This window comes from Aulostomus chinensis, chromosome 13 (assembly GCF_037954235.1).
Source record: "Aulostomus chinensis isolate RoL2024-O1b breed Wild chromosome 13, RoL_Achi_v1.0, whole genome shotgun sequence".
NCBI lineage: Eukaryota > Metazoa > Chordata > Actinopteri > Syngnathiformes > Aulostomidae > Aulostomus > Aulostomus chinensis.
In genome coordinates this window covers 26,198,684-26,221,691 of record NC_141332.1, presented here as the reverse complement: position 1 = coordinate 26,221,691, position 23,008 = coordinate 26,198,684, and the positions used below count along the sequence as shown (strand labels likewise).

At 50.7% G+C, this 23,008-nt stretch overlaps 2 protein-coding genes across 3 annotated transcripts in view; one reads left to right on the top strand and one right to left on the bottom strand.

The window, feature by feature from the left end:
* Positions 1 to 3,697, top strand: part of pde6a (phosphodiesterase 6A, cGMP-specific, rod, alpha) — a 25,134-nt gene extending 21,437 nt beyond the window's left edge. The window contains exons 21-24 of the mRNA XM_086222326.1: positions 844 to 918; positions 2,099 to 2,182; positions 2,493 to 2,661; positions 2,843 to 3,697. Of these exons, the coding sequence (XP_086078452.1) occupies positions 844 to 918; positions 2,099 to 2,182; positions 2,493 to 2,661; positions 2,843 to 2,880 (366 nt within the window). The 3' untranslated portion in view covers positions 2,881 to 3,697. The remainder of the gene's footprint in view (positions 1 to 843; positions 919 to 2,098; positions 2,183 to 2,492; positions 2,662 to 2,842) is intronic.
* A 4,882-nt stretch (positions 3,698 to 8,579) lies between these two features.
* The window catches only part of ppargc1b (peroxisome proliferator-activated receptor gamma, coactivator 1 beta), a 90,661-nt gene continuing 76,232 nt past the window's right edge, over positions 8,580 to 23,008 (bottom strand). For both annotated transcript variants that reach the window (XM_086222324.1, XM_086222325.1), the window contains 8 exons: positions 19,372 to 20,407; positions 18,876 to 18,921; positions 17,336 to 17,400; positions 16,582 to 17,239; positions 15,761 to 15,818; positions 15,347 to 15,465; positions 14,958 to 15,073; positions 8,580 to 14,478 (listed from right to left, as the gene is read on the bottom strand). In XM_086222324.1, coding sequence (XP_086078450.1) covers positions 14,387 to 14,478; positions 14,958 to 15,073; positions 15,347 to 15,465; positions 15,761 to 15,818; positions 16,582 to 17,239; positions 17,336 to 17,400; positions 18,876 to 18,921; positions 19,372 to 20,407 — 2,190 coding nt within the window. In that variant the 3' untranslated portion in view covers positions 8,580 to 14,386. The remainder of the gene's footprint in view (positions 14,479 to 14,957; positions 15,074 to 15,346; positions 15,466 to 15,760; positions 15,819 to 16,581; positions 17,240 to 17,335; positions 17,401 to 18,875; positions 18,922 to 19,371; positions 20,408 to 23,008) is intronic.

The window sequence follows — 23,008 nt, the reverse complement described above, 5'->3', positions numbered from 1 at the left end:
GTGAGTCAGCTCGACATCCCACACACGCACACACACACACACTGTCAGGACACCTGTGTGCAGCAGCTACCGGCCTCCTGGGATTTGTGCTCCAGAAGTAGTTTGATGACTAACTCTTCTTCGTAAAGGTGAAGTCCGCCCTGAGTTGGGAAACATATTGCAGCTGTCACAGGAAGCAGCGATCGCCTCGCTAGCAGGACTCGGTTCTAGCCGGCTGAAACGGCTCTGTTTAATAGCTTGACACTGTGATTTAGGCAGATCAGATGGTCAAATGTCAACATAAAAATCTTCTCAAGTACAGATAAATCCCTCCAGGTTTTTATTGATGATCCGCAGCCCTTTTCAGGATGTGATTGAGAGACAACAGCTTGAGCTGCTTCACTCTGCTGACATTTTTATGGCTTATATTTTATTTTTCACTCACTTCTGCCTCCCACGCACACAGAACATCTTCCTGAAGGGTACACCAGTCGCATGGCAATTGTTCCCCAAAATGGGCTCCATGACTAACACATCCATCCCGGATGCAGAATTATTCAACACAGGGCTCCTTTTTTAGGCTTTTGAGAGGGGAGACAACGCAGTCTCTCATCTCATCAGCAGATGAAACTGATTCCATGTATGGGACGCTGTGAGAGCTGGAGAGGGTGAGGGGAAGAGCTTCTCCCACTCAGCAGAAGTGCTGAAGTGGTGCGTTTGTCAAGGTAGACATCGTCCAACAGTTCTGATCATTGATGGTCCCGGCCTCTCAAGTGTGACTTCTCTGTTTTATATCATTGGAAATAAAAAATATAACAATCAATCCCAAAAAAAAAAAAAAAATCATTGTTTTTGCCCCTCTAGGTGGCGCTGTCTGTAGCTGCTGAGTTCTGGGAGCAGGGAGACCTGGAGAGGACAGTCCTGGAGCAGCAGCCCATTGTAAGGACGGGGGAGGGGGGGGGGGGGGTAGAGAGTTGGGTGAAGGATGGAAAGATGGAGGGAGGCAGCAGCAGCCGTCCTGCTGCCGCCCTCAGTAGAGGTCAAAGCTCTCAGGAGTCACAGGAGGATAAGGGAGCAGGTGACCTTCTGCAGAGGTCAGGGGTGAATCCCTGTCACAGTCCACTGGGTCACTGGATCTTATTGCGGGAGGGTTTATGGTTGGAGTGGAGGTGGAGGAGGTCTGGGTGGACAAGAGTCATGGGAACTTCAGGACCAGATTCTGTGGGAGCTTCAGTCCAGAGTAGAGCTGGCGGAGAGGAATAATTCCAGGCTGAAGACAGAACGAGCAGACAGATTTAGTTCCCTGTGGCAGCAGCGGTGAGCGATGAACACGCCATTATGTGGAGCACTGATACAGAAAGAGTGGTCACTGTGGCCCTGATCCAGCTGAGCGTACCCCCCCCCCCCCCCCCCCCCCGCCGCCGCTCTCTTGTTCTGCTTCAGTCCCTCACGTCCTTGAGACACTTGAAGTGTGAGACGCACCTTCCCACACTGTCTCACCTCACATTGTTCTGAATTTAATAGCACCTGGGTCAGCGGGGAAAAGCTTTCATTTTGATCCGTTTGTATGTTCCCAGCAGTCAATTCTGTGACTCACTGCGGTCTGACAAGAAATATAAAAGAAAAACTTTACAGAGGCTGTGACACTTGAGCAATTCTGTCAGGAAGTGTAGGTGGGCAATTTGGCTGGCAATTAGAGCCAGCGGGAAGGTTCTCCGGGCCCTGAGAGGCTTAACAACCTGCCGACGTCTTTGTTTCAACGAGGCCAAACAAACAGGTTCAGTGCTTTTACACGTGTGACCAGCACTGCAGCTGCAGCACACGCAGAACCACCGTAGGGGCTTCAGGCCGGGTGGGGACGCTTTTAAACATTTGAAGTATCGAGGAAAGGGGAAGGCGTGGCCTTCGGTTCCTGCGGCGACATGAACTCATGAAAGTGTAAAAAGACAAGCCACTTATCTGACTGAGATGCTGCTCTTTAAACAATAGATTTGGTGACAAGGTTTGATAGAACCACACCAGTAAGATGGTGCGTCCACACAACCTGCTCACCTACGGCCCGAAGGTGGTTGGTAGTTTGAAACCCCTCTCTCTCTCTCTGTCTCTCTCTCTCTCCCAGCCCATGATGGACAGGAACAAAGCTGACGACCTGCCGAAGCTTCAGTGTGGTTTCATCGACTTTGTCTGCTCTTTTGTGTACAAGGTCAGTCATCGTCTTGGTGGGCTCCGACCCTTCAGGTGAATCTGCTCCCAGGTGTGACTGTGACGTCACTTGACTTACTAGTTAGTATCCGTGCTGCCTGGCACCGGCTCTACTCCTAAAGTCTCAGGAGACAGCTTTCGTCTGCCTGTCGCACACCTGTCCTCACCTGGTAGTCCTACTTCAGATGGCTGCAGTGCAGAAGGAGACCTCCACCCGTGACTGTTTCAGGGTTTAATTCGAGGTATTTCAATGTTCAGAGCTGATTGATTTCTGTGTGTGTGTGTGTGTGTGTGTGTGTGTGTGTGTTTAGGAGTTCAGCCGCTTCCACGTGGAGATCACCCCCATGCTGGACCGCCTGTTGAACAACAGGAAGGAGTGGAACGCTCTGAAGGAGGTGCACGAGGCCAAGCTGGCCGTCATCGAGGCCGCCAAGAAAGCCAAGGAGGAGGCGGCCGAGCAAGCGGCAGCAGCCAGACAAGGTATATAGACTGGGGCGCACACACACACACACACACACACACACACACACACACAGACTGACCACTCGCCGGTTCTCGTGTGACGTAAACACCTCTGAGACGAGGAAATCACACGACAAGCTTTAACGCCGTCTTCTTTTCTTTCTCTGTTTCTTCCTCCTTCCTTCCCTCCCTCCATCAGCGAGTGCTTCCCAGTCAAAGACTTGCACCCTCAGCTAGAGACGCAGCGTCAGGACCGGCTCGCTCGCTCGCTCGCCTCATGGATGTGGGCCGACGCTGAGTTTCGCTCTTCTTGTGTCTAGCGTGACATTTCAGTCACACTTGAAAGCTTCTCTTTACTGAGAGCACCCCCTCTCCCCCTCCCTCTCTCTCTCTCTCCCCCCTCCCTCTCTCTCCCACATTATTGTTACTGTTGATCTCTCAGGGCTGCATTTGTTGACATTTGCTTCTATGACTTCTTTATGTACTGCTTCTTCTTCTACGCATCATTTTACATTTCCAACAACGACCGGACTGTGGAACGTCCGTCACGATCAGCCGTTCAAGCGTCGAGGCTGACACCATTACTGCACGGGGGGGGGGGGGGGGGGGGGCACCTCCGTCCAGCCGGTCTACATTTTGACCATGAAATCCTGAAGGGTAGATGTGATATTTTCTGAAAAACTGGACATGAGGTCAGGACGGCGAGCTGCTCCTGATCCGTCACCAGGCAGAGCTAATAGACACACCGGGAATCTAGATGTGACAGATGAAACTGGCTGAATGTTGACGGCGGTGCAGGCGTCGGAGGAGCCTCGACTCTCAAGTCTGGTCCGATCTTCCCTGTCAGCACACTGGTGGATCCGTGTCGGTCCTGTGATCGATTCGGTTTGAACTCGATGTGCTTCAGTCGTCGGGCAGATATCAGTAAACATGGATGGCTGTTCTCCTACTGAACTCACGTGTTTGGGTTTTTATTGAACCGAGCGTCAGGTCGATGCTTCAGAGTCAAACACTGATCACAAGGGTGTGAAGAGCTCAGGGAGTGAGGCAGGGAGGGAGGGAGGTTGATAGGTAGGTCAGTAGGGAGGGAGGACGGTAGGGAAGGTGGAAGTAAGTTAAGAAGGAAGGGCAGTAGGAAGGAAGGAAGTGAGGAGGGAAGGGCAGTGAGGTGGTGTGTGTGTGTGTGGGGGGGGGGGGGGGGGGGTGACATCACTGCATGTGCTCCAGGTCTCTGCTTGTTCAGGATTTGCAGAGTTACAAAACACTTGAAAGACAAACGAAGGAGGTTTTGACCTTAAGGAGTCCTGAACAGAGACCGAGTCCAGGATCCGCGTCACCGACCCCCTCGGAGGGGAAAAAATCCAGTGAACTGACTCTCGCGTCATAACACACACGAGACGCGTTTGAGGCTGGCTGGTCACGGAAGAACACAGCAGTCATGCGTGTTCTCAGTTCATGAGGCAAGCATGTGGGAACCTGCAGAGAGAGGATGCAGGAAACAGTTGATGGCAAATAAATATTGAGCAGCTGCTCTGTTGGTGTGTGTGTGTGTGTGTGTGTGTGTGTGTGTGTGTGTGTGTGTGTGTGTGTGTGTGTGTGTGTGATACAGATAATTCTCCCACCTGGAGACACATATAACACTGTTACAAAACACAACATGACGCCAGAGAGGGATGATGAGAAATAATCACAGGACGAGCGCCCATCCCCTCACCCCGCCCCCTGCTGGCTGTAGTAGTGTAATAATAGCACAGATACATCATCGACGTGTGTCGTCACTCTGATATGACGTGAGTCCTGATGACATAAGCGCGTGCTGCGAGCTCACAGGATTGCCGTATACGGTTGTGATGATCAGTGGAGCTCGTAAGGCCGGGCTCTGACGCAGGGACCAACCCGTGACTGCAGAGGGGGGGGTCGGGGGGGGCAGCAGCTGCAGTACACACAGCGAGCCTCCAGGAAGGGGGGCTTTAGCCTCATTCTAGCAGATCAGTCGTGACTGCAGAGCTGCCAGCCTGCAAGCCACAGCGGGGGGAGCGATGCAGGACTATTTATAGGACGGGTGTGCATGTGCAGCACGCAGCTTCCTAGCAGTCACTTGACTCGCTGGCTCAGGTCTTCCTGGCCCACTTACGCATCCTGACGAGGTTCTGTAATCCCGAACGGATCGTTGATGCTCGGCTGCAGAACGACAGCAACGGATCACCTGCTTCTGCTCCACCTCCCCCAGTCAGATCACCTGGACCTCAGACACCACCAGAACCTCCCCCAGTCAGATCACCTGGACCTCAGACACCACCAGAACCTCCCCCAGTCAGATCACCTGGACCTCAGACACCACCAGAACCTCCCCCAGTCAGATCACCTGGACCTCAGACACCACCAGAACCTCCCCCAGTCAGATCACCTGGACCTCAGACACCACCAGAACCTCCCCCAGTCAGATCACCTGGACCTCAGACACCACCAGAACCTCCCCCAGTCAGATCACCTGGACCTCAGACACCACCAGAACCTCCCCCAGTCAGATCACCTGGACCTCAGACACCACCAGGTCCTGGTTCCTGCTCTGATGGTTGTAGTCTGTGACATCAGAAAGAGTCTCGCTGAAACGTTATGAAAGCAGAATAAATACAGACGTCATGACATTTGGAAGAAGCCATTTAAAAGCCTGGACTCAAAAAAAAAAAGTTCTTTATTGAATTTCAATAGTTTTTTCTAGTTTTTTTGCTTCATATTTATTGACTCTCATAAATGTTTCACACCACACGGTTGAGAGAAAATGTCACCAAAGTCCTGAACGTGTCATGGAGGGAACGTGGAGGCTCCTTCTTCAAGTACACAAACACTCAAAACAACAACTCCAATAAAGTTTGTCTGAGGCTTTTTGTCACACTACTTGTGTGTGTGTGTGTGTGTGTGTGTGTGTGTGTTGATGATGTCACAGGTCCTGCTCGTAGAACCGCCTCTGAAGATCAGATTTCACAGGAAACACTTTTTTCTTTTTTTGGTCTTAAGAGTTTCGAACCAAATGTCATCCGCTCAGTGTGTGTGTGTGTGTGTGTGTGTGTGTGTGTGTGTGTGTGTTATTAATGGCAGGCCACTGTTAATTGATCATTAGGTGTCAAAGTAATGAACATCATAAATTATCTGAGCCCAGTGTTTTATCCTGATAAATCCCAGCAGCGCCATCTCCATACGGCCTTAATAAGCATTCCTTTAATGATGGTGATTAACGATCCCGGGCAAAGAATAGCAGCAAATATCTGAAGGACTTTTTTTTTTTTTTTTGTAAATGACCACACGTCAGAATCCCTGGTGATAACGCGGCTCCGCACCAACAACATGGAAAAGCTTCGGTAGTACAAGTACTGCGAAAGCTGTCCAATTACTGCCCAGTGCGTGTTTTGTTTTTGCCCTTTTCAAAGACAAAAGGATATTAAAGTAACACCCGAGCTGGAGGGAGGAAATTTGATGTCGGGGGCAGGGTCATGTGACCTTTTTCCTCGTGTCTTTTCTCACCTTTCTAAGCTCCCTCATTTCACTCTCAGCATGTTTGCCATCTGGAGGATTAGCAGACCAGCACTGGAGCTCCTGGATTCATTAGCATGTGGAACCGGACCGGGAACCCTGATTCTGGACTCTCAGGACCGACAAACCAGTTGATCCGACATCCTGAAAAGACATAACCCAGGTCTCTCGACTAGTTTGCCATCACTTCCTGTCATTCATTGACTTTTCTGTGTGACCTTTGACCTAAAGCTGGTCAACATGTACTAAAATAAACTCGATCATTTCTACTCGCTGGTTCTCAGGATCCCAGAACCCAGAAAATCGTTCCCATGTGCGTTTCACCTTATTTTGACCTGTAAATATCAGACACCCGCGTTGATCCGTTTGATGTCATCGAGACGATCGACCAGTGTCCTGCAGAAGACGTAGCTCCTCCCCCAGAGGAAGAACCAAGTTCGATGATCAGGTGTGAGCGGGACGTGGGCCAACTGCTCGACGCTGCCTCCACTGAGGGAGGAGGGAACTGTTTCCCCCTCCATCACCGCCGTGAGCTCTGAGTGTCGTCAACAGAATCAGACGTACAAGAGCGCAGAAAACCTGGTAAAGTCACAAGGTTTCTGTGTCAGAGTGGAGCTGCCACTCACAAGGACGCCGCCGCCGAAGCTGACTCTGGTGTCACTGCAGTGCAGAGCAGCTGGCATTGCCGCAGTCACGACTGCCCTGCAGGAGCGAGGGAGCGGAGGACAGCAGGCCGGCGGCAGGATGGTTCCCAGCAGGTGCCGCTCCGGCTTCACCGCTAAACTCTCATGTTTGCTAACGTATCGACTTCTGACCGGTGAAGCGGTCGGACCAGAGGTCAGCACTCGGGGGAGGTAAGGTGCCGGAGGGCTAAAGGTCAGAGGGGAAAGCAAGGAGGCGGCTCTTGCTCCTCCATCACCACTGCTGAGGAGCCCTTGAGCAAGGCCTCTGACCCCCAGAAGGGCTGCTCAGTGGAACCAGATCACACTGGTTCCAGAATCCTCTCAGGGATCCACCTGTGATTAAAGTCACGCCTCACAAAAGTACTCACTGATCTGTGTCGAGAGCTCAGGAGTTTTCTTCTGTGACACCAGGACGCAGGAAGAGCCAGCTACGTAGGCTTAGCCTGAAGCTAACGGAGACCGACGGCTAACAACAGCTGAAGTGTCCACAAATGTCTGTTTACAAACTCCGGTTTAAACCACGTCCTCTTCATCCGGCTGGACGGTCAGTAATCCACAACCTCCGTCAACACTGGGACCCAGATCATCTCAAGAATTCGGAGAACCGGATTTTGATGTCTCAGTGTGGACGGCGCTGAGTTGAAGGTTCGTGGCGGTTTGGTTGTTCAGCTCTGATGACGTCCGTGCGGCATTGTCCGTGACATTTGCGGTTCTGCGTATTTGTTTCTTTCAATATTCTCGGTTCCCCGGGGTAAGACGTGAATGTTCCTGAGTTCCTGACAGGGACCTGCAGTGCGTCTCCCGCATCATCACTGCAGCCACAGACTTGTGAATCACAAGCTAGCCAGCCGGAAAATTGCCAGCAGCTTGTTAATAGGGTTCTGTTTAACCCTTGATGGAGAGAGAGAGTGTGTGTGTGTGTGTGTCCGTCTTTCCTCATGGAGCTGAGGATCTCCTCCACATGGCGCTTGTGTCACGTTGACCATATTGGGTCTGTACGCATTTCAGAGGAAGCGATCCCAACCTGATGGCTTTGTACAATCGTGTTGTCTTGGTTCTGGCTGGTTCTGACCTCTGGAGTGTAAAACCACAGCTGCCAGAAAAAAAACCTCCAAGGATGACGAGATGACGATCAGCCCAAATCAATTAAAATCAATTATTAACCATGAATCGATGTCTTGATAGCCTCAAGTCGCGCTCACACCAAATGCGATGCGAGTTTCCGCATCGCTTGCGGATCGTTTGTTTTTATTCGTGTCATTCAGCAGGCAAGGCAGTTTTCTTTGTAGCCTGTTTTCCCCACCAGTTTGTCTCCAGGCTTCATGGCATCATAACAACATCCTCGGCCCTCAGAGCCTCACATCGACTGAGGAGAAACTCCATAGAAAACCTTGAACAGGGAAAAATGGGAGAAACCTCAGGGTGAGGAGGGGAGGAGGCGAATTTATGTCCGCCACTCCTTTCCATCATCAACCATGGCTGACGTTACAGCCGTTGCTGCTGTACCTGTCGCAGAAGCCCCAAACGCCGCCGTATCTGGATCCATGGCACACCGCCTCCTCCGGGAACTGCGCCTGGACGACGGCCGTTCCCGGCGGTACTTCAGGCTGACGAGGGCCCCGTTCGATGACCTGTTGGCGAGGATCGGTGCCAGGATATCACGGACGGACAGCGTTCACAGGCGCCAGGACCGCCGTCGTGTAATAACTCCACTCGGCTCTCCACCAGCGCTGTTCATTAGGATTTTATTTTTTGGAGGCAAATCAATGAATATATGTACTTTATACAGTATATGAGGAGCACATCTCTACAGTTTCATAATGTAAACAATCTCTGAAGAGAAATGTATTCAGTTTAAAAGGAAGCCATAGTCTTCTGTTTTAAACTATTTACATGAATTAAAATATAATTTATAACATCAGATACTTCCGCTTCTATGAAACTAGATTTTAACAATTCAAAAATACTGAAATGCCTTTTGTCTCCACATTCTCAAGACATATGAAATCACACAAAAATGGAGAGAGAAAAAAAACACAACAAAACACCATTTAAAGACATCCAAACTAAGTGGCGCATAAATAAAAAAAAACAAAACGCAAAATAAAACCAACATATGTAAAAATATAAAATCTCACTAGCAGTATTTACCTCTTTTTTTGTTTTTGTTTTACCAAAACAAAACCCTACACTGAAAAAAAGAAAGACGTGAATTTGATAGTCATTAGATGTAAATAGACAATAAAATCAACAAGTCATGAAAAACAACAAAAACAACGTTTGCCCTTTGTGTTCAAATATTTCCTTCCACCAAAAAAAAAAAAATTAAAAATAAAAATAAAAAATAAAACACCCAGTCACATTTAGCAGATTTTGACCGTTTGCAGTCCGACTAAGTGCCTATTTGACATCACGGTTGCCGTCCAACTCCAAAGACCGACCGTTAATTTCTGCGCTGACCGAGTTTACGGAGGAACCGCACGGAAGCGGCTCAGCCGGCCGACTGATGCTTTGTTTTCTGAACCAAAGAACAAAGGAAGAAAGAAGGAGGGGGGGGGGAGAGAAAAAAAAAGACGTGGAGGAAAGGAAATGTGGATTTAGTGGGTCGTGGCATCTGAAACTAAACGTGGATGTCAGAACATTTTTCACCAGCCACCATCTTTATCGTTGTTCTCTCTTCTTCTTCTTCTTCTTCTTCTTTTTTTGGTCGACTTGCCTATCAAGTTTTGTGGATTTCTTGCCATTTTCCTTTTTTTTTCTGAAATGAAGAGTGGAAAGAAAGGTATTGCATTCTAGCGAGGGTTCTTCCCTTTGGAATCTTTTTTCTTGTTGTAGTTTTTTTTTTTTAACATTTTTTTGTTTTTATTTGGATTCGTTGCCCTCTGACCTAGGACCTAGACCGAGCGGACAGTGCTATCATGTTGAAGTGTGTCACCGTGTTCTCAAAACACTGAGGAAAATGGTCAACATCAAAGTTTTCTATAAGAAAGTATATAATCATCTAGATATCTACACAAACACACAAATATATATTCATATATATGTATATAGCTTTTTATAATATGGCTATTGAAAAAAGTTGTAATTACGTCAGTAATTATTTCATAATAAACCACATTGGATTGGAAAGGTGTTGAAACGTACGAGTAGAAGCTCGCCAGAGCTTCGTCGCCCCTCCCCCCCTCCCCCCGATTGGTTTTAAGGCTTGCCATGATGACAGGTTGGGTTGTCGTGATGTCATTCACCTGCGGGACAACGGCGGCACCCTCACAGGCACGGCTGCAGCCATTGTAGTCACGCCACCGTCGCGCTGCACTCTCGCCACGCCTCCACGACTGAAGATTTGGGTCATAAACACTCGTTTGTATTCATCAAGCGTTTGTTTTTCCACCATGGACCCCCCCCCCCCCCCCCAACCATCTCTACGTTCCTCGACAGCGTTTCGTCTAAAATGGCATTTTTGAGAGCTGCAGTTGGAATTCCGAGGGTTTCTCTTTGGGCTCCGGAATTCGGTTCTCTCTCCAAGTGTGCGTCACCGGTGGGAAGATCAGGGATGCTCGGACGCTCCCGGGGGCGAGAGGGCGCGCTATTGCTTTAGTGTTGGATTCAAGTGTCCTCAGTACACTTTATTTGATTGACCCCCTTCCCAGCGTCCCCTCACACCATTTCTAGAGTAAAACTACTCCCTGTGTCTGGCAACGCCCCCTTCAGCTGTTGGGAGAAAAAAAAAAAACGTGGCGTTGCAGCACATCGGCGTTACCGCGCATCACTTCTGGTTTACGGCGCCAAATCTTCCGGTCTGGGATAAAGTGAGAGTGCAGCAGGGTGAACTGGGATTCCTACCGCGACTACGTCATCTCTACCAACGACTTAATGGGATCAAACCAGTAACTTCATGGTTTTCCTCTCGACCGTCACCAGAGTCGTACGCGCCGTCATTCGCCGCGTCGCCAGCGAATCATCCAAAAACGTGGTTTCTTTCTTTCACTGAGAGGAAAAAAATGGTGAAGGTATTTCACTATTTGGGATGTTGTTTGTGCAAGAATATATTAGTACAGTTTACGTGTTGCGTGTTTATGACACATTCGTCCTGTAGATTTTTTTTTTTTAAACGCGTGTTCAACAGCAGTCTACATACAGTACAGAAGCCTCGGAAATCTGCAACTCAACAATCCACCGCGCGTCGCCGTTGACCTCCGCTCCTTCGGAAAGGCTGTCTTAAAGATTATAATTATGTATTGCATCTTAAATTGCTTTTAAAAAAAAAAAATCATCAAAAAATATTTCGTACTTTCATAAGGAGCAAAGAAACAGAACCTTCTAGCGTGATAGTCTAAAGGGATCTTTTTATCTTTTACAACAGTGTTGGACTTGTTTTCCCTTCTAGTTTCTCCCTGTAGCGAACAAACATCAACGCACGGACACAAAACTGACCTGACGAACCTGCCTGATTAGCAACGCTGTGACCCGCCACCTCCAAAAGAACAAAACACACAATACATTTTATGTTTACAACGAGGCATAGTGCTATATACACATTATATATTCATATATAATATTTTCTTTTTTAATATGTAAACCAGCACATTCTCTCACTTTTTAGTAGTATACATACTAAGCACAAATACTCATTCAGTAGTTTGCGACTGGTTGGTTCTCTCTCCCTCGGTTCAAAATCAGTATGTATATCACTAAATTGTTAGTTTGGACATCAGCGACCCTGGAGAGTCGTCCCAGGTCACTTCACTTGCTGTTGTTCTTTAAAACACTGAATAAGGCGCGTTTGTACTTAGTGTGCGTTCCTAATAAAGTCAAAGGAGAATTGAGTGATGTAAACATTCAATTTTTTTGTGTGTTACCAAGGAGTTGATTAGATCGAGGAAGGACCAGGAAGATGGGTTTTCCGTTTGTCAGGGTTTTTTTGGGGGGGGAGACCTGGAAACGAGGCCTTGAACCCACAGAGACAGAGAGCACATAGAAGAGTTCCAGATGGTCCGGCTGCGTTGTGTTGAAATTCCCGGACGAGGAGGAGGCGTGAAATCACGGGGGCCCCGTGCCCCCCCCCCCCCCGGACGAGGCGGGAGGGATCCCCTCGCCGACCCGTCCTGACCCCTCCTCTTCGACACGCCATCGTTGAGCAGCGCCCGACTCAAACACAAGACGAAGACAAACACTCAGTAACACGAGGACACACGGTCGAGACGCCAACGAACCGGACACGCTTACAAAAACCGTTGAGGCAAGCGAAGGAGTTTGAGTGATTATTCCCCTCACAGAAGAATCGTAGAAAAACGACCCAGAACCCACCTGTCCGTCAACTTCTCTGACAAACAAGAGAGTGAGACAAAAGAGGGCGAGAGCATCCGGGACAAAGATGGATGGATGTGAGGTAGAGATGCTCAGCTGTTACAGTACCTCCCGCACGAGGTCTCCGACTCTCGGGCGATTGTTCTTGACTTTGTTTCGAATCCCGTCCCTCCCTCCCTCCCTCAGACCCTGGCTGTGCTGTAGGTGGCGGTTCGGCGCCACAGGACTGGCAGGCTTAGATGCTCTCTCTCCCTTTTCACGGTGGCCGCTACCGGCTGCATCAGGACTCGGGCGCGAACCGGACGGCTCATCAGGCCGGATGCTTGCCGCCAGCCAGAACTGAGCGGGTCGACCTTTTAGAAGCACCAAAACGCTTTGGGCAAGCAGAAATGGGGAGTTGACTACATTCGGGTTGGCGAATACATTCTGTTTGACCCAACACTCCAACTTCCTCCAGGTGGAGTTCCTCGTGTGGTTTAAATTCATCTCCTCGGAGAGTGAGAAGGTCACTCCTGACCACCTCGATGTTGGAGCTACGTGACAGCAGATTGGTTGGGCGGGTGGCGGTGGAGGTTTACGCCAGAGTACCAACGCTGCCATCTGGCTTCCCCATTCGCTGCTCGCTGCAGTCCAAATGTAAACAGTAACTGTTGCATTGGCTGTGGCGTCTGATGAGCAGTCGGGCCGTGGAAGACACGCGCAGACCCGACAGAGGCGGGAACACGTTGCCCCAAATGAACCCGTCAGCAATTACCAGCTGAAACTGAACGGAGGCAGTTCCTGGAGCACACGGAGGAACTCCGGAGTTTTCAGGAACTGATCAGACCTGCTCCCGTACACGGTTCTGGACTCCAGGCGTCCGCGATGCTGATCAGCTCAAGTCTTGTGAGCATGGAATGAACCGGTTCTCTGTAAATATTTTAATGGGAGAGGAAAAACTGCTGAAACGACTGTTGCGCGCACAGGTGGTAACCAGGTAACCAACGGGTCCCGTGTCTAGAGAGTTCCAGGCCCCGAGCCTGTTTGGGGCCCCGTGGACTCAGACTTGGACCCTGCCAATGAATAAGCTTTGACAGCAGCTTCTCACAGCGCGTGAGGCTCAATTATTCACATTTTCCTTCTGCAGGGTTCAACTTTTGATCTTTAAATATCCTGGAAACGTTTTTCGTGACCAACGCAGTCATTTCAGCAGGAAGCGGGAGCTCCGGTAACTGCTGTCAACGGGCCAATCAGGAGGCGGCATTTCTCCCAGCTCTACGTCGGGGTCTTCCCGCGTGAACGCGTACCGAAAACATCGCCTGAAGCAGCCGGAAGCGGACGCCACAATAGTCACCATGGCAGAGTTGTAGATTGGAGTGAAAAGGGGGAAAGAAAGTGGAGGGTGGCGGAGGCGTTTGCCCCCTACAGTGCATAGATCAAATCAAGGAAGCACTACATTACAAAAAAGAAAAGAAAAAACATGATTTTTTTCTTCTTCATTTTAGATTTGTAAACTTCATCTGTCATCAACTGATTACATTAAATATTTTGTTATATTCTTTGTCCATAAAACACACACAATAGATTTGAAAATTTATAACATCCAGAATGTTTTGCTAAAACAAAGCAGGGTTGTTGTTCTTTTTTTTTTTTCTTTCTTTTTTTCCTGGTTCTACAACCACGCGTCCTCGTTGTGACCAGAAAGAGGAGGGAGGGTTTTTGTTTTCCTTTTTTTTCCTTTTTTTTTTTTACAAAACAAACAGAGCAAAGAACACACACACACACACGCACACGCAGAGAAACACACCACGAGGACCAATGCAACGCAAGGATAGCAAGGATTTGCTACAGAGGTCTCTCGCGCCCGCTCTTCCCGGGCGGGCGCGGGGCGGTGACGTCACCAACACAGACAGGAAAGCAGCTTGGTTGTTATTGTTGTTCAGCAGGGAACTGGATCGCTATCGTTTGTAGTTGCTGTACCATTATTGATAAAAGTCCTTTGTACCCTCCATCGTCTCCTCTGGACTCCCAGTGACTTCCTCCATTTTAAGCAGTATCCTCCGGTGAAAGAAACTTAAAAAAAGAAGGTCCTTATCGTTACTTTATTCCAATGGTAAAAATGTAAACATTTTGCGAGGTCGCCTTGCATGGAGGTACTGAGAGGCCCGTGTGAGGGCAGAGCCGTGTGGTCGGAGCCGTGTCGCCGCAGTTACTAAGGCCGGCCAGTCGGGCGTGCTGTACTGTCAGCGGTGCAGGGACTTCTGGGCCTCCTTCAGCAGGGTGTCAAAGTCCAGTGCATCGTACTTGCTCTTGACGGGACCCGGACCCGCTTCATCTACGAGAGGAAAAACACCAGTGTCACAACTGACTAGAAGATATCCGCAGATACCGACCGTGCTGATATCATCTGCTTCCCTAATCTGAACCAGCGCCGCACCGCCCCTGCAGCTGAACCACAAACGGACCCACGCCGCTTGAGAGAACCGGTCCTGAACCAGTAGATCAGGTCCGTACCGGAGTGGGATGACTGGGGGATGAGATGGCGACTGACCATGGAGCAGACGGGTGGATCCAGTGTCACAGCCGTGCGAGAAACAAGCGTCTGCACCTGCTCACGCTCCCACCGCTCTGGCTGCTTCCAGCTCGATTAAGTCCAGAGGCAGTTTGTTCTGCACTCCTTGGAAACGCCAAATGAACAGATGCTTGGCAAAGCCCGGCCGGGCGCCACCGGGGGGCTCCCCGGTTGTCTCTCTCACTCACAGTGTCGGTTCGCTATTTACTGGAGCATTTTGTGTGTGTTTGTGTGCTCATTACCGAGGTCTATGTAGCGTTTCCTTGTCAGCCTCCTCAGAGCGGCGGGCCCGCTGTCCCGTTCTCTCCAGAGTCTCTGAACCCCTGGCTGGCGAATCTTTATCACCCCACAACGCTCCCTGCAAACACAGACACGCGTCAGCATCAATCAACGCTGCTGGCGTGGTGCAAAAATGCGGCGCTCCGGCTGCAAACATTTAAAAACACATGCTGGCGTAACTTGGTTTCAAGTTATGGAGGCCGGTAACTTGTTTCTTTGGGCTGCGTCTGACGCTGCAGCGTCATCCCACTTCAACCCTCTGCGTTTGAAACTGATCCCAAACGCACACCTGTGGGACTCCGTCAGTCCCCTCAGGTAGCAGGAAAGTCCCTCTTCAGGTTTGGACACTTACTCGTTGCAGATGATGACTTTGCAGTCCTCCGCTTTACCGAAAACCTGGAAGCGTTTCCTCAGCATGTTCTGGGTCATGCTGCTTGGCAGGTTGTGGATGTAAAACACCTGGCAGTTGTCCTGGCAACAGGGAAACCATAGCAACCATCAGGACAAAAGGACATTACAGAATACAGATGGACATGGGAACTGAAGCAGGGAGGCTGAGTGCGGGGCAGCACCCTCAGATGATCCCGTGGTCATTTATAGGACGACTAGCTATGTCTGCGTTTAGCGGCTGGGGGGCTCGTGTTTACACCGCCACACTCATGCGAAACCTTCAGGAACGAAGCCGTTCCCTCTCATAGCTCCTCTCTTTGCTTCGTTAAACTCGGTAGCATTACAGCGTCAAGTGGGCTAAGGAGCGTGATCATACCATGTCAGACGTGGCTTTGTTCCTCTGCTGTTCATCGGGGCAGATCTCTGAGTTTTCACTGGAGGAGGACGAGACAGAAAGGGGGGGGGGGTGGAAGGTGAGATAGGACGAACACAAGGTGAAAATGAAAAGTCATACAAGAGAGAAACAGGTGAGCGGCAGCGAAAAGCGAGACCCTCTCCCTTTGACCGCGGTTCTGCTCCGGTCTTCATCCTTGTCTCCGTCTCTGCCTAAACCACCGGACCACTGACCTCATGTAGAGAGGGAGAGCCCAGGAGAAACCGGTGCAGTGCCAGGACTACGTCTGGATGTTTAACGTTCACGTGCGTTTCGCTGTCGCGGCCCCAGTTCGACGTGTCGTGGTTCCTGTTTGCTTCTATTTACAGCACAGGTCTCCAGTCTAGAACGGCTCTGCACCAGCAGCGACTAACAGATTTGCAAGAATCTGGCGCTGTTGTTTGAATCAGAACTTTGTTGCTGCGGACAGAGACGCTGCAGCCGGGCAGAAGGATCCGGGACGTAAAGCTCAATGCACGCTTTCCAGGGGGTGGCCGGCCGAGTCCACCGGACAAGGAACCTCGGAGCCGTTTCTTTGCTCACCCCAGGGTGCAGCGGCGGGCCCTTTCACATCAGGAGTAAACGGCGGTCTTCACCAGAACTCGTCTCTACACTCATCTTTGTTGGGAACCTTGACTTCTCTTCACCGCGAGAACTCAACGTGCCTCATTTTAGGAACCAAAACTTGATCAGAACTCACCAACCAGTCACAAACAACTAAGCGGATCACTGTGACCCATCAGCTGCCGCTGTCATGGTCTCACCTGGAGTCCGTCTTGCTGAAGGGGGAGTCTGGACACAGGTGGAGAACAGGTGAGGGTGAGCGAGATGCAGACGAGCGTTCCGCCTCTTCCTCTGAGGCTGGCGGTGTGGCAGCTTCTGACTGGCAGTCGGATGGCGGCAATGACGGCATCGTCACCGTTGCTGTCTGCTGCTCCTGGACGTCTGCCCCCTCTGACATCACCAGCCTGTCCGCGTCCTCCTTGCAGTTTTCCTCCACCAATACCTGATCGTCAGCTGCTTTGGGTTCTGGCGTGCTAGCTCCATCGCTTCCTCGTTGCGCCTGCAAGATGGCGCCTAGCATGGCAGCGCTACGCTTGCGACTCTCCCCGATGCTCAGCACACAGTAATCATGGTCGCCAAAGTTGTGGGGGGTGTCAGTGTCGCCGGCCATGCGCCGCAGCTGGGCGTAGAGCTCCGTCTGCTCGGGAAGCTTGCGCTGGTGGTGGGTGCGGCTCAGCCAGGAGGAGCCCCTGGCGGCGATGTTGCCACTGGTGTTTGATGCTGAGTGGACAGACTCGCCGCCCCCACCGTCACCGCTGCTGCCGCCACCGGCTCCTCCACCCACCTTTCCTCCCTCTGCTGGCTTGAAGAGTTCATCCTCCACAGGTTTGTGAGGGGGGGTGGTTGGGGGGGTGAGACCTACAGAGGGCAGCAAAGAAACATCTCCCCGTGAGGATTCACCAGTTCTGACATCATCGAGGTCCCGACAAACGAGCGGAGGTGAGAGGTGTTTACCTGCCGTCCCGCACAGATCCACGCTGAGCGTCTGCTCGAAAGGCTTGCTGCTGTACTGGGACTCGCTGGAGAGATAAACAGGGATGAAATGGGAGAAAGAGGGAAACAAAGACCTGTGAGTCATGGTTTCATCTGCTGCAGCTTTCAAGTAAATAAAAGATTCCAAGTGAAAGATGATTTTTCCCCTCCTCTGGTGACGGTGTGAGCCGACGTCTCCTGAATGTGAATGTCTTCCTGTAAGTGCGACTGGCATTTCTCAGCACTTCTCATTTCTTATCACAACAACCACATGTGCTCCGCTGTCTCGTCTCCCATTCTTCCTCCCCTGTTTTCTATTTCTGGCTGTCTGTTTGTGTTTCACCAGTTGCCGTGAACGCCAGGAGCGATGCCGAGCGGACTGGCTTCAGGCGGGATATTACTCACCCTCCATTGAGAACCGGGGAATAAAATTTAAAAATGGAGATCACTTCAAAAGACAGATTAATTTAAAAGATGGGAGGACGCCAAGAGTTTCGACAGGAAAAACCATTCAGTTTAGTGACTGGCTGGAGCTGGAGGAGGTCCAGGGTTGGGAGGCAGTCAGAGGAGCGGGGGCACGCCGTCTGGCACAGGTTCACACCTGAATGTTCTCACCAGGGGTCCCGCTTCATTAAGGATGTTCTCTAAAATCTCTAGATTGGATCTGGTTTCTTTATCCACATTGCTGCAGATTCACAGTAGAATAAACCAGAGGAGATCACACGGCACGTGAGCAGAACGCTGGTGCTTTAAAGTGGATCCAGGTTCTAGACACTGGTCCTTTTGGGTCGATTCAAGCCTGGTCAGGATTTGAAACTGAAATGAGAGCTGAGGAACCTCTTCAGCTGAGGCTCGTCTCAGTCCTCTGATAACCCGCTGACACCGACACTAAGACTGGGATCTGGACCGTTACTGCACCGGCTAAACCGGTGCTAATTTACCAGATTATAAATGAAGTTCTTTAAATGTTTCCTCGTGTTCTCACAGTTGAATATTTTCATTTGAGCTTCACGACGCAGAACGGTGAACTTGGAGGGTTTTGGCCATGAAACTGTACTTTTCCTCTGCCCTCGCTGACGCAACGACGGGATTTGTGACATCACAAAGGTTCCCGAAGCTGATCGCAGCCCACAATTCAGGAAAAACTGCACGATGTGGGACAAACAACTCCACCAGTGTCCTTGTAGTTCTTCCCAACTCCCTGCTCCGATTAACTGCCGCTATCATCCTGTCTGCCGCTGCTTGTTGGGGGGCTAAAGCCTCTGACTGACACGCTCCTGGCTGGTGAGACACCCCCCCCCTCAGCAAAGTGGTTCCTCAAGAGTTTATCGAGAACTCAAGATGCCGCTGAAGCTCCTGCAGCAAGTGTACATTTGGCGAACTAATGAGGCATTTTGTCAGTTTTCAGCGCGGTTTGTCTGAAGGTCTTTAGCCGAGGAGGTTTCCAGAGCAGAAGTGATATTTTGTTGGCAGATATTTTGTGTGATGAAATGCAGCAGGTGTCTGGCACGGAGACGCTCACCCGGAAGATTTGGGGTTCAGAGGCAGACAGAGGCAGGCTCGCTTCTCTGCAATCAGATGGAGAAACAAAGACTTAAACACAGTCACTGGTGACACACACGCTCAGAAAATGAGTCTGGTTCTTCCTCTGCAGGTTTGCTGGGTGAGTTTCTTTCCCAGTGAAACTGAAAAGCTACTTTTCACACCTTGCATGTGACTCAGAGCTGATTATTAATAATCGGCGCGATCTGAAGTCACATGTTCGACTCTGGTTCACTCAGATTAGGTTTTCAATCCGAAGCCTAAAGATGAGGCCCACGGAATGTGAACGCTTAATTCTCTCAGGATCGTCACTAAATCCTGCAGCGTTCACATATCTGACATCAGCGACACGTTCAGGACGCATTTGTTGTGACTGATTTGAATCAAGATATGGATTATGCTTCGAGTCCTTTTAATGAAATATACTTTAAGCAGCTTTAGGCTATTGAGACTGATAAGATGGCCGCCTGTCTCACCGCTGTAGCAGCAGGGTTTGGTCACCACCGTTGTACCAGTGCTGCAGTCTCCGTGTGGAAGCTTCTCCAGCTGCATCTCTGTTGTGGTTCCTCCTCCTGCCTGGGTTGGCAAGAGTTTGACCCCTTGCCCCTCCTCCCTCTCCTCCTTCTTCTCTCCTTCCCTCGCCCGTCCAGGCCGCAGCCTCTTGGCGAAGCGGCTGGGGAAGGACGCCAGACGCCTGGAGCGCCGCACTGAGAAGGAGCCGCCGTCCTCTGTAGTCTCCCCGAGGCTTTGCGGCACCTGGGAGGAGTCGTTTCCCCTCTCGGGAGAGGAATTGTCTTTGCGTAGCTCAGGTTTAGGGGTGGTGGAGCTGGGGGAGGAGGCCAGGGCTGATTTATTTGGGGCAGAAGGAGCAGACACTCCTCTCTTGGGGCTGTGGGAGCGGGTGTAGGGGGGGCTGTGCAGTCTGTAAGGCTTGCTCACATCGTAAGAGCTGCTCTGCTGCAGGAGCTCCCGGAGAAGGGAGTTGGCCTTCATCTCCCTCCGCCTCGCAAAGGGAAGCCTCCTGGAAGCACCGGTTCCAGTCCCAGCCGAGCCCCCGCTTGTCCCCGGAGCCGCCACCAGGACAACTCTGCTGTGAGTGTTTGTAGTGGCCGGGCGGGGGGCTTCAGGGCGAGCCCGCGGCCTCGGGAGCTCCTTGCGCTCCAAGCCCTGCTGCTTGCGCGGGGGCAGGCAGTAAGTGTGCATGTACGTGATCAGCTCCACCACCGAGCGCAGTTCTTTCTCCGAGCTGAACTGAGGCTTAGCCGGCTCAGCGGGCGCCGCAACGGCCACGCCCTCCACCTCACTGCTGGAAGACTCCTCATCTTCTTCCTCTCCACCATCTTCGTCTTCGTCCTCCTCCGACTCACTGTCCTCATCGTCTTCCTCCTCCTCCGTGTCTGGGGCCTGGGTGTCCTCCTGATCCTGGGCAGTGGTGAGGTGGCGGTGGAGCTCGGTGCACAGGCGCCCCGCTGGGCGAACCGCTCGGGGCTTCCGCTCCTGAGGGAGGTCAGACTGGAGGTGGAGACACAGAGACATTAATACCATGGAAACATTGCACACGCAGCCTGAATTGCTGTCACTGGTGCATTGAAGTCCTGTTGGAGAGAAGTTCTGCGTCACACTCTCTGGTGGCTGCTGCGGCCAACCAACCTCCTCCCTTCCACCTGGAAGTCACTCTCACGCGGAAATAAGAGCTTCAGCTAAAAACACTGACCAAAGTGTCACCAAGCCCTGCGATCATTCTGAATCCCTGTGGTTGGATGATAAGGATTCCCACCCGTAACTCAAGCCTCCACCACAAGTTTTCTAGCTGCCAAAGGTGGAGTGGTCGAATGTTATTCTTAAGAATTAGAGAAACAGGTGGAGAGACTCGCACCAACGGGAAAGACGAGGAGAATAAGGACAAAAATCACCCGCAACACAACTTGTGGCTGCGTTGGCAACTTTCATAACGAGCGGATATCAGAGAAACAAGACACTAAAACGAGACATTTAGTATTGATGAGTTTTTATTTGGTATCAAACTCAGCAGTGCTGGAACATCTCATCACGCTGTCAACGGTTGTTTACGGGAACAAGAAAAACGAGGCACCAAAAACACCAACAGGGTGCATCCTCAATTTCCTGCCCTGGATACAGGAATACCGAGCACACAGCAGTTAATTCTCCTGCCAACTTGGTGAAGGATGATTCAGTGTGCGGCTGCAATGAAATGGCTGATTCCATATTACTCATCCAGGGAGGAGAGAGGGAGGGACGCTGTGATTCACTGTTGCCCTCCTGCCCTGTCAGTCAATACTCCCGCCATCTGCCACAGCTGAGCAGCTTCTCTAAAAGTAAAGCTCACACACACACACACACACACTTGCAGCACCAGCAAGGTTAGCAGTGATGGATACGGGCTTGGCTTATCCTCACGCTGCATCCTGTGAGTGTAGCGTGTCCTCGTTGCTTGAGCCAGAGCGGCGGGCTCGCCGTTTCTTTATGTTGGGACAAGATAAATGGCCGGTGTTGTAATCAGTGACCACTGGAAGCACAATGCTAGCAGCTACCCGATTACAGCCGAGTCATACAGCGGCAGCTATTGTAAACGTCCTCCCTGTCTCAGCGCCACATCCATCAGGAGCAGCAGAAGCTCTCACCAACTCAGACACTTGAAGGGCTTCTCGTCTAAAATGAGACGTCTGTCGTTCAAAAAGAAAAGTGGTGGTTTTTTTTTTCCAGGCTCGGAATTGCGGAGACTCGTCTTCTTTTTCTTTTCAGGAACTCAAGACCTGTCAGAGGTAGGGTTTCACCTGCGGTGCTGTTTTTGTGGGGAATTCTCTGCATAGCTTTCCTGACCTTTAGCTGAATTTGTTTTTGTCAGAGTGAGAAAAACTGCCTCTGAAACTATGAGTGATGCACAGGTCAACTTTCTGGAAAATAAAACCAAAAAAATCAGTCAACGACTCCCACCATATCATATCAAGCTACGTGATACCGTTGTTTATTATTTCTCCATGTTCAGGTGGGCAGAGGGCCGACGGGAGGAAGCTGTCTCGGCCGACTCCATCTCCGGTGTGCACGCTCCTCCCCACCGGCGAGGGAGATTTACCTGCCGGCCGCCAGCTTAACGAGCATTCTGAGAACTCTTAACGAGGACTTGAACACGAGGGGCATTCATTCAGATGCAAAATTGCTGCACTATACCTTTTATTGCAAGTGAACTGCAACTTGATGGCGCTAAACGTGTCCCAGGGCTAGTAAAAAAAAATGCTTCGGGTGGGTGTTAATTAAGGCAGGGAGATGGACATTTGGTCGCGCGCTGGCCAAGCACGTCCAGGGACAAGGAGGAAAACAAGAGTTTAAACAAATATAAAAAGCAGTGGAGGATCTGGACGCGAAACTCCTGCCGTGGCGCTGAACCCCGTAAATAAACACTCGAGTGCGAGCTGCCGTACATCCTGGGACTTTTAAAGCAGTACTGATCGTTGGTGGGAGCGTGTGGTCTCTGTTCCAAAGACAGACGATCTGTCCCCCAGACGTCCTCCCCTGACAGGTTGTGCAGCCACACAACAGAGAGGCTCAATTTCCTGATGAGGTTTTGAGAGAACTGGACGTTCTTTGTCAGACTTGCCAGGAAAACATAAAGATTTTGTAGGTTTAACAGCTGACACTTTTCTGGGGTCTCCAATGCTTGAATGATTTAAGAGTGATAGCACAAGAATTGCTGCCTCACGGTCGCAAGCCTCCGCCAAGTCGGGTTGATTTGTGTCATAGGCGAAGAAATAAATTACTTTGACTTGACTGCGACGCCTTGTTCCGCTTGTTCCGCACAAAGTGTATTGCTGTTTAAGTTCATAGAAAACAGAGCGTTCGCGTGCTCGGCCAATTCAGCCGATTCTGACAGAACACCGGGTTTTTACCGCTTAAGTAGACGAGAGGAAGCTGTAAATTCAAAGCCGAGGAGAACTGACACGCCTCCTCATTCCTGCAGCACGCCGCGTCTACGAGACCCCCCCCCCCCCCCCCACCACCACCACAGTTTACCCGGTGACCACCTGAGAACAGAAGGCTTGAAGTTCACAACTCACCTTCATTTACCCACAGAGTCTACAGGTTATTCACAGAAAT